The sequence below is a fragment of the Thunnus albacares genome, chromosome 19 (genome assembly GCF_914725855.1).
Source record: "Thunnus albacares chromosome 19, fThuAlb1.1, whole genome shotgun sequence".
Classification (NCBI taxonomy): Eukaryota; Metazoa; Chordata; class Actinopteri; order Scombriformes; family Scombridae; genus Thunnus; species Thunnus albacares.
This window is the reverse complement of record NC_058124.1, coordinates 4,722,676-4,733,891: the sequence shown is the minus strand read 5'-3', so window position 1 is coordinate 4,733,891 and position 11,216 is coordinate 4,722,676. Positions and strand designations below refer to the sequence as shown.

Sequence of the window (11,216 nt, the reverse complement as noted above, 5' to 3'; positions counted from 1 at the left end):
GTCAGATAGACGTCTGAAGCTAATTCTGCTGTAGGGATATGAAACCATACAGGTCCAGAACTATGATCCTAATGAAAGGTTTCTTTGTCTTAAACCACATATTCTACAGATTTTATATAACACTGCCCTCATCTGGTCATAGAGGCCACATACTTGTCATTCATTTCAAATAACTGTTAAATATCCCTTAGTTCCCAGCAGATGGAGGGATTACACTGATGACTTGCTGTTAACTGAACACACAGTTAGACTCAGGAATAAAGACAGCATGTTGAAATGTAAATCACAAGTTATTTTAATTTCTGAGTGGATTGTTCAATTATACTGTGGTTTTCCAAAAAAAAAAGTTTTAAAGATCTCTGTATCAAAAAAGAAAAAAAATATTTTGTACCATTACTAGTTGGAAATAACATTTGAGAAATACTTTACAATTAAAACATATCAGCAGGCAATCAAATCTACACAGGTGGTCTATACAACTATTGACCTGCATATATTAAGTACCATAAAACAGCCAGGAAAATAAAAATATGTACATTTTCCTGCTGGAATAATTCAATTATAAACATATAGAATTATGGTTTCAAAAATGTTAAATTTTCTATACACCCAATTAAGGAACATGAGGTGCCTTGTTATAAAATTATCTAGTGATATGTGCTCCATGAGAATCATTTAAATGATCAACAACATACAGTAAAATGCACAGGTTATGATATTATATATTAGGTTGGAGGGTCTAGACTAATTTTTTCCATCACTAACACACTGTTGTACCACATGGTTTCACATTCTGTCTGAACCTTAAATTACATGAGTGTGTTAAATCATATGAGGAGTAAGGCGGGTGCTGTGTGGCAACCTTTAGATAGACATTTATAGTACACACACGTATCTACAGTGCTAATATAAAACTACAGTGATCTCTTAATGTGCGTAGTCTTCCTTTCCTGGGAGGAAGGGAGAAAATATATGGTGAAGGAAGGCAAAGGCAAGGTGAGAGTAGTTTCCCCTGAGGGAGACAGTGTGATACATACAGTACAGTAGAGGTTAACCCTCCAGTTCAATCTAACTCTTAATGAGCTGTGCAGCCCCCAGCAGACGGTTGGGGGGGAAGGGTTTCTCACACTTTTAGTGTTGGCACCGGGCGCTTCCGACATGGACGCGCCAACAAATTCCTCCTGTCCTGAACTCCACGGTCAATGTTCTGAGAACCACCTGAGGCTGAACCGCTGTGTGGCTTTTCTACCTTTGGTTCCAGTTTTCAGCAACGGTAGTGTCTTCAGCTGGAGCGGGTTAGTAGGCAGTCAGTAAAAATGAACCAAATGGGCCACATGTTGAGTTCATGGTGCCTCCTCGCTGCAGTGCGGACAGACTGGACACTCGGTTTAAGTGCTTTACTGGTCAGCATGGGCGGCTAAGGCCGGTGGAATCTGGGGGAAAAGAGAGGTCAAGAGGTTATTCAGGATGCTATATGACTGCAAACCTCTTCAGATTAAAAGAAGAAAATGCAGCATTCTTCAAAAGAAAAAAACAGAACTCATGAAGTATTGATGACTATGCTGAATAAACTTGGAGAACAGTTGAGGTGAATTATTGATGTGTACGAGCCTGACCGGGTATAGATCCTGCTTTCTTCGTGAACCTCCATCTCTGAACTCTTGAATTCATTCAGCTCCTTGCGGATGGCAGCCTGAGAAGAGACAATGAAGAGACAGCGCTTCAGCTGGAGTGGCTTTATTTGTTTACAGCAAGGCACAACAAGGAAGGAAGGATGTTTTTGCCTTTTAATATTCCAAACAAACAACAAGCAGCAATGTTGAAACCGTGTGTTGCTTCCAACATTTTCCATATGAGAACATCCATATGATTTCTGCTCCTACATATTTTATGAGCTTCACTGAACCAGGTAATTCACTTGGTCAAACTCAACACAGCCATTAAGCAGCGTCTGTATCGCATTCCCAGGATTCTTCCTTGATACTGAACCTGCTTGGAATGCAAATCCTCTCAGAGTTGACCACAGTAAAAGACAGCGTTGTTAAAAATGCACAGGGCTTAGACGCTCTCTTGCTAAGAAGCTCTAAGCCACCAGAGCCCTGTTAGTATGACGAAAGGTGTCGAGCGTGTGTGTGTGTGTGTGTGTGTGTGTGTGTGTGTGTATAGAGGTGAGGATGTGTTGAGCCTCACCTTGTCAGCAGGAGTCAGCTTGGTCCACGGTTTATCTGCTCGCCGATCGTAGTCGTGGGCATGGGTGGACTCCACGTACTCGTGGAAACGCAGGATCTTCCTCGCCTGCAGTTCAGCCACTGTTGGTCTCTGGGACAGCTGATGGTGAAATGAATATGTTAACTGAGGTCTGTCTCAGGTGTCACACATGTGTTTTCTAGCTCATAATAATGATCAAGGAGACATATCGGTGAATGCATGATACAGTTACTTTGTTGCATCCTGACCTTTCTGGTGAGCCTCCGTTTGATCTCGCATCTCTCTAGTCGTCGGTCCGCTTCATTCTTGGCTGCAGAAGGAAGGAAAAAGACATTCCATGAGAGAGAGGGAGAAACACTGCAGCCAGTCAGGTAGATTTCACCCGAGCTGCTGTTGGCACGCTGCGCTCACGGGAATCTTTAATCAGCGCAGGGCTCTGCACAAAGCGCGGCACTGTTCGAGAGCGGGTGCGAGGCATCATCTTGGCCGAGGACAAGCTAGACAGAGGAGGGAGGTACGGATCCTGGATCAAAACGTGATGACAGGTTCGGAGAAGTATTATGTTCAGACTTGGTTTTGGGATCCGACTTCGCAAAGAAATGATGCTGCGCTAATGTTTCACCACAGTAGGGTGATTTTAAAACTGGTTTCCAGGGATGTTTTTGTAATAATGTTGTTTGAACAGTTTACCACAAGGGGGCGTTTATTTTGTGCGCCTAGGCCCAGATGCATGCACACACACACACACACACACACACACACATATGAATATGTTTCCTTTTTCTTTTTTAAAGCCATGCATATAACATGGCTCTGTTGTACAAATCTAAATTAGTGTGACATTGTGTACATGTGCATGAAATGCTTGCGGACGCTTTTAAACTGGATTAAAACATGACACAAGAGGTTAAAGACAGTCCTAGTGTCGAGTCAAGAAGGTCAAGAAGGCGGGTCGTCTGATATGAGCCTTTCAGGGAGTAGACACCCTTTTAGTAGCTGGTATAGCAGTGAGGCTTAGTGCTAATTAATTCCCTACCACGTAAAAACAAATCTTCTCTCCGGTGCTGCCTGTGCTGTTACAATACCTACTGCGCAGGTTTGGATTTACAGTTTATGTGTCTCACTGAGTCTCTGCTGAGCGCGACAGCTACAGCATCACCTGCAGCGTTGCTTGAGAGGCCACACACGTATGAGACACAGCTAAGCTGTAACCCCTTAAGGCATGTCTGTAAATCCAGCTTTGATCACCTGTTAAGCGTATGAATATCTGTGACTGCTGCGCCATCATCGTCGTCATTAAACATTGAGAATCAGTAACTATCTAGATCATTTGCACTTGTATTGAAAAAGACGTCATATAGTGCTTCATAATAACGGATGAGATGAAAAGGGAAAAATAAAGGAAATAAATATCATAAAACTGAGTATACAGCTGTGCATGTTTACTATGAATATTTTAATTGACATTCTGACAGTTTATGCATGGGGTTTTTTGGTGCATACACATGGTTTATCCAACTGGCTCCAGGAGTTGCAACATGATTCAAATCAGACATCCTTTCCAAGTGACCTCACCATTAATAATTTACAGAACTGCTGTGTGTTTAGTGTTTAAACTATCAATACGCCTGAGGGCCAAAAGAGACTTTTGATTTCTGCAATGATGAGAAAAATGAGTGTGCCTTCTGACGTTGTGGTGCAGACGAATCGAATGCAAATAAATACACCTGGATGATTAAATGAGGGAACGGAGAGATAGATGAAGGGGGAGTCTTACCTTGAAGGATGTTTCTCTGCTCCAGCTCCTCTGCTGTCGGTCTCTGACTCAGCCGCCTGAAGATAGAAAACACTGCTGACTACTCAATTTTAAAAGGCTGATATGGATTCAGTCTAAAACACACATTTTGTCTTGAGAAGTGTGTGTGTAAGTGTGCGCTCAATCTGGAACTGATGGAGCACCTGTCATATAGTGAATTACATTATAAATAATGTCAAACAGCATGACGGCTGTTACATCAGAGATTGATGACCTCTATTTTTATGATAAGGATGTATGTCATCGTCATGTGCATCAGTCTGTTGATATGATGGGAGAGACATTAGGGAGGAGCGGCGGCTCTTTACCGTGTCAGTGCGGTGCCGATCTTGTTCCTCACTGCCACCCACTGCTCCCTGTTGTTCCAACTCATGCCGTCCTGGTTCTCCTGAGTGTCTCTCTCCTCTCTCTCCTGTCTCTCCAGCTTCAGGGCCAACGTGTCCTTCCTCTTCACGCGGCTCGCCAGCCCACCTACCAACCAGAACGATTATTATCACAATCGGTTCATCTGCAGATGGTGCAAATGCCAAAAAAAAAATGCAAAAAATGTTCATCACAAATTCCCAGAGTCCAATGTCGCATCCATAAATTGCACCGATTGTTTGACAGGAAATCCAAAACTCAGATTTACTGTCATAATATAAGTGAGAAAAGCAGAACATTCACAGCCAGGAGAAGTTTGGCGTTTTTGCTCGAAAACATGTTTTTATGGTTTAAAAATGTTACATATCAAGGTCTACACAGACTGAGGACACTAATTATTTTCAGTTTTTTCCTACATAACATGTATGTAGAAAACAAAAAAGGTCTTCAGGCACTTTTAAGTATAATAAGAATAAGAGAAAACAGTATATCAAAGCACTATTTATTTATTCACTGTGAAGTAGAAACTGGGTGGGTGCTCTTAACCATAACCATGCATGATTAAATCTTATGATTATATATTTGATCTTATACTGTAGGGCTTGTTTTCTTATTCTCTTGTGTTTCTTGCTCTACTTAATAAAACCTGGACATTATTTTATTCATGTTTTTTTTTTTTTTTTATCTTCAAGAGTCTCATCAAGCCTCCTGATCTCACTGCATTTCAAATGTTCTTTCAAGCATTTTATTGAAATACAAGCTTTCAGTACATGTTTAAAAGCAAAAAACCAGTATTCCTCTTCAGTTGATCAGTGTTTTCAAGCAGGGCACTTGTATCTACCGTCTCTACCGTATGACCTAGATATAATACAACGGGAGCAACTTACTCGGAGGGCCTTCCTCATCGTCGTCGTCATCGTCGTCGTCGTCTCTGTACAGGACGGGACCGTCGGAGTCGGACTCCTCCTCGCTGTCGTCGGGTCCTCCGCCTTCGGGGATGACGCAGACATTAGGGTCTCCGATCAAACCCCTCCGGCTGCGGGGCCCCAGCTCAGGCTGGCGGGGGAATCTCTGAGGCTGCAACTTGCGCAGCTCCTCCTCCATGTCGAAGTCATCGTCTTCTGGCCTACACACACATGAGGGGTGTATCGTGTTGAGTCATGTCATATTGTGTCTGATAATACACATCACATATAAATTTGACCACATCAGATACATATATATATATAACCAAAAAGCTCACATTAAGTTATAACTCTGTTCTGCCTGCAGTATGAGAACAAACTGTAACATGTTGAGGCTCCTTGTAGCCTCAATCCACCCTGATGTTCTAAGCTACCTATGCAGCTCAGTACTGTTAGGCACAATCAGATGTACTTTACAACCCTTTTGCCAAGTGAGGGAATAAAGCTCAATTGTTTGCTGAAGAGATTAACAAGGCACAGTTCTACAGATTGAGTTGGCTGGCTCTGCTGCTGCTGGAGTACATACAGGTCAACAGCCTCAACGCAAAGGCCTCATGTCTTTCCTTCATTATGGGAATGTACTGGAAATACATCTGTGAGTACATTCATAGACATTTATTGAACATCTAATAAATAGATCATTAAAAAGTATGACAAACTGGCTAATTTGCCCAAGTTGATTTTAAAGAGAAAATAACTTTTATATTAAGGATGTGTTTATACGCCACATCTGGAGCAGCTAATTCAAAACCTTGGTTACTTCCAGCTGTAAGTCATCTAGCCATACTGGTAGAGGATCATTCCTTACAGGGTTCTGCCAAGTTTCCCATCATTTACTTCCTAATGAGGTTTTTTTTTCTACAATGATAATGGCGCCTCAAAGGCTGATTAATCAATCTAAGTAGACTCTGCTACTTAACTTGTTTGTGTTTGAAAATCTGGAACTGGTAAGTTTTTGTAATTTTTTCTCTCTGTCAACTTAATTGACTATTGATTCTATTTGGATGAAGCTTCAGGGAAGTTTATTTTCACTCTCTGTCAGGCTACTAAAACTGTGTTTGTAGCTACCTGTCTTGTGACTCCATGTGACTTAATTTAATTGAATCAAATACATAAATTCCTCAAAATTAACCTCTCAACAAAGACAAACGACAGGGCTGCTCCTCTTCATTCTCCACTTTCAGTTATTGTGATGCAGTCGTGCAAATAGGACACTTACAGCCTGAGAGGTTCGATGGTGATGGGGAGAGAGTTCCGTGAGTTAACCATCACCTCGTTGAGGAAATCTGGAGGAGATTCAAACAGCAGCGAGTGGGCCCTCTGGGAGCCGTCGGGGTTGGGCTGAGCCGGGCCGGGGCTGGCCAAGGCTCTCTGGATGAGGATGTGCAGGGGGATGGCTGGAGGCTGGCTGGGAGGCTCGGTGGTGGGGCTGGGGGGATCGACTTGCACGGTGGTACCGGAGGAGGTGCTGGGCGGAGGGAGCGAATGAACCCTGGGAGGAGATGGCGGTATGTGGGAGGGCGGTGGTAGCAGAGGCTCAGTAGAGGGCTGCTGGGCTGCCGTACTACTCTTGTCCTCACTGTTATCTCCTACGGGGACAGCAGAGGGCGGCGGTACGGGGGCAGACGCCGGGTCAGTGGTGGAGGACTCTGGGACTTGGCTGGGAGGAGAAGGGTCCACAGAATGGCGCTTGGTGACAGGGGTCATCCTCTTTGGTGGGGTTGGTGGAGAGCGCTTAGTGGGTGCTGGAACCACGATGATGCCGCTGCCAGCCTGTGAAAGCTCCGCTGTGAAGAAACCACAGTAACCAATTAATACAGTCACATGAAACAACACTCGATACATGCAAACTTCATCTGCAGCCACAACATGATGCACATTCAATCTGTAGAAGGGTGAAGTTAGTGTTTTTTAAAAAAAACAAGCAGACAAGCAAATGTGACAAAAACACTTTTTAAAAACAGTTTCTGTTACTGCTGAGCTGATTGTTGAGTCAGTTGTCAACAGACAAAAGATCTTTAATCGTCTGCAAGCATCATAACATGATGCTACATGTTGTATCTGTGAGGGCTGTGCAACACTGGGGAGTTCAGCATTTCAAGATTTCACAACATGACACATTTCCATTTGTTTAGTAAGTATTCAATTAGACAAACTCTGCAGTCTTTAGTGAACATCCACTGGAGTCAACAAACACATTCAATACACTCCATCACACTGGATGTTAATGTCCATGCAGTGGTTCCTTGGCAGCGCTATGAATAAGTTAGTTGAGCTGAAAACAGCTCTGCCGGCTGAATACACATGCGATGCAGTATTGGGGGTTAAAAATGGAGGTGAGATGTTCCGTGTGTTATGAAGGATCTATACTGGTCGAGATCTGGCGCCCCGCTGGGTACCTGAGCAGGTCTGGCTAGCCCTGTGCCGCAGGTACACAGGAAGTGAAAGGTAGAGGCCGAGCTCACTCTGGCGTCTCCAGCCGGTCCAGTAACAAGGCTGCCTGACCTTAGAGCCCCTGTTCAATGAGGAAGCTGGCAAAAATGAGTGGAGATATCAGGAATGGGGCTGGGTTTATAATCCAAGCTGGAGAGAAATACAAGAGGGCACTGGATACATTCAGATAAGGTTTTACACTGTCCAGAAGCAACCCATCAATGAAAAACACTTCTGTGGAAAAATAACTTGGAGCAGAGTTTGCTTGCTAAGCAGAAGATAATGCTATTTGGTAATTCTACAAAATAGTTTCTCATAGTTTCATCATGATGCTTTCTGAATATTCCCGCTCATTCACTATGATTAAACAGTCTTTTTTCAGGGAATTAATCACAGGGAAACACCTTTTTTTTTTTTTAACATATATTAACATGTATTCTACATCTGATTGACCATATTTACATGTAGTATTATATCCAAAATATTTATAAGTATCCAACAAATTTTGCTATAAGAAAAAAAATAAAACAGCAGATGTATTCTACTGGGATTCCCTGCGTGAGACGTGGTCTTGTGCACAAAGTTAAAACAGCCCATCACATCCGCACACACACTCTCTCCTCTGAGTCCATTAACAATGTATATTGCAAGCTAGTCTTTCCCTACAAACGTGCAGATTGTATCAGTAACAGTGTGAAGTGAATGCAGTAACATATGCATAGAAACCTCACCTAACAAATGGTAGTGGAATGTGTTACTGCTACAGAGACAGTGTGTGTTTCACAGAGACAGTGCTGGGATGGGCTGTGAACAAGAGCAGCTGTGGCATGCTGGGACAAAGGATATGAAACACTAAAAGCCAATCAGTTTCTATCTAGCCTCCAGAGAATTGCTGGCATTGCATAAATGGTGCAAAGACAAGCCGGTACGTGTCCCCCCCCCCCCTCCAGAGACTGGTGCTTGTGCACACTGAAACTGCACACTAGCAACACGTTGGAAAACACACTACGCAGCAACCAGCCTCAGCTCACACTTATATGTGGGGAGAGACTCAATGAACTTGTGGCCGAGACTTAAATGGCTTTAAAAAAGACACACTATCCATTCAAAGAATATCTTGCTCTACCACCCGCAGTTTCTTACTCACTTCCTGCACACCCAGCATACCACGTAAATCCCAACCTCAACTGACACCTCACAGCAGTTGTTTTGTTTGAACGAAAGATTCAAAAGAATACTGCACCTGAAAAAACATCTTCCCCGATGGGAAGTGAGCTCATAAATGGACTTTGCACCTGCAGCAGTTGAACGTGATGTTTGACTGCTACATTTATCTACTTAGTTTCACATTAAACCGGCTGTTTTGTTCGGTTGCACCCTTTGTATTTACACAATAACTTAATGTAAGTGAGTGTGACAAGGGCAGCACCATCACATGTGACCTAGCAAACATAAACAGAGCTGCAACAATTAGTCCATCTACAAAAAAATTTATCAGCAACTATTCTGATAATCAAGTAACTGTTTAAGCCGTTTTTAAGCAATGATTGAAAGCATTCGCTGGTTTTTCCAACTTGTGCAGCAGTATTTTTGTTTGATGCCAGAATGGCCAAGTGATCTATGAACCTCTTTTGGGAAGACATGCAATTTGATACCATTGTTTGTCAAAGATTCAACACACAGTTTCTCTGGGTCCTATTAAATCCTACACAACTCATTTTGGAAGTTGTTTGACAAATAGTGTAAACATAAGATATGCATAGACCAAAGCAGCTGTTTCTTGAGAGAGATGTACAATAAAACAACAGAAGCAGACGCCAACAAAACTCACCGAGCAGTGCGGGGTTGCTGTTGCGGTTGGTGGGTTTGGGTGGAGGGACGGGAGGCTGCTTGCCATGGGGAGGGACAGGGGGCGGCGTGTCGGAGTCGCCCGAGGAAGGTCGAGGTGGGTCATCTGCTATTAGGGAGACTGTCCGTGGCGGCCTGGCCACAGCTACAGGAGCGGAGGAGGAGGAGGTGGAGGAGGAGGAGGATGAAGAGGAGGATGAAGAAGAAGGGGTGGGGGTTGAACTTCTGCCGGGATCGGTGGAAGGAGTAGTGAGGAATTTCGGGGGAAGCAGGGCCTGTTTGGCAGGGGGAGGTTCCTGCTGAGAGTCCTGTGTCGGGTGAGGGTCGGGGGAAAAGCGAACACCAGCGGCAGCGGATTCTACGGAGGGAGGACACAAACAACACACACATGACATGAGCAGGGGGGGGGGGTCACGACAAGGCTGCTATATTCTGTTCTCTACATTATGAAAAACTGAGGGTGAAGGAAACACATGAAGGAAAAAACACAAGAGGGAAAGCAAAGGTGTGACTAAACCTTGTAAAATAAGCAGATCTGTTAGAGCTTACCCAGGGGGCAACTCTGATCAAGGCAAAGACAAATATTAGGAGACGAGGGGTAACAAGCAGACACGGAGACAGATCAAAGCAGCACATACGGGTTCTAATGATTTGTTTCTCCCTTTTTTCGTGTTTACATAAATCCGTGTATCAAAGCCTGATATTTACTAGCGGCTTCATAACTCCTGTCAGTGTAAACATTCACCCGAAATACCTCGACAGCAACATCAGGAGACTTGGGTTCGCAGATGTGTTGGTATTTCATCATAGCAAAACGTTCACCGGCTGACTGTTTGCTGAGAAAATGGTTCACGATCACATTACGCAAGAGACAGCGTGTCTGCATGTTAGCTCATGCATGTCGACGTGACGGATTCGAGTGCAAACAGGACGTAAACGTTTCATCTATGGAGTATAGTTAATAATGCAGAATGCAATAAAAGGCGCAACCTTGAAATGTCAAAGCTGAAGTCAAACAGTATACTCTTGGCAAATACCCGTTATATAAACAGGTATGGTGTATTTAATGAAGGACTGCCCAAAGAAGGTAAAAGCACACGTGTTAATGCTCTAAACTGTTCTCAGGTTAATAAATCACACCCGTATGACTCATCTATAACGTAAAAATGTGCCATCTTCCCTGAATGAAGACATTGTACTGGCTGATTGGAAGTTGGTCAAATCGCTGCACCTCATCTTGTTATTTCGGTGCTTGCTTATCACTTGAAACATCACAGTCGCTGTCATAGGTAGGCAGGCTTTCCCTGTTAGGAATGCAGATCTGATTCTCTCTCAGATAGTCAAATGGTTCCAGCATCATTGTTACCCTAAATGGTTGAGTGGTATATTATAAAGCGATGCTGTAGTCTACCTGTATTGTATAATAAGGGGATGGTGGGAAGTTTTTCCAATGGAAATGGCTTTTAGAATTCATGATACAAACGTGTGGAGCTCCTGGAAAGAAGATCATTGCTGTCAAGATTAAAGTCATTTTTACCTCAATAAATCATGTCAGCACTCTCATTGGCTGTGATAGAAAGCGG

General features: G+C 43.4%; 1 protein-coding gene across 7 annotated transcripts in view; it reads right to left on the bottom strand.

Annotated features, from left to right (window-relative positions):
- Positions 1–271: 271 nt before the first annotated feature.
- Positions 272–11,216, bottom strand: part of phactr4a (phosphatase and actin regulator 4a) — a 32,999-nt gene continuing 22,054 nt past the window's right edge. For 6 of the 7 annotated variants that reach the window (XM_044335418.1, XM_044335420.1, XM_044335419.1 and 3 more), the window contains 10 exons: positions 9,617–9,991; positions 7,752–7,883; positions 6,572–7,139; positions 5,275–5,513; positions 4,333–4,495; positions 3,986–4,041; positions 2,457–2,518; positions 2,191–2,328; positions 1,617–1,693; positions 272–1,433 (listed from right to left, as the gene is read on the bottom strand). In XM_044335418.1, the coding sequence (XP_044191353.1) occupies positions 1,418–1,433; positions 1,617–1,693; positions 2,191–2,328; positions 2,457–2,518; positions 3,986–4,041; positions 4,333–4,495; positions 5,275–5,513; positions 6,572–7,139; positions 7,752–7,883; positions 9,617–9,991 (1,826 nt within the window). In that variant the 3' untranslated portion in view covers positions 272–1,417. The remainder of the gene's footprint in view (positions 1,434–1,616; positions 1,694–2,190; positions 2,329–2,456; positions 2,519–3,985; positions 4,042–4,332; positions 4,496–5,274; positions 5,514–6,571; positions 7,140–7,751; positions 7,884–9,616; positions 9,992–11,216) is intronic. The other variant, XM_044335422.1, reaches the window with a different exon arrangement.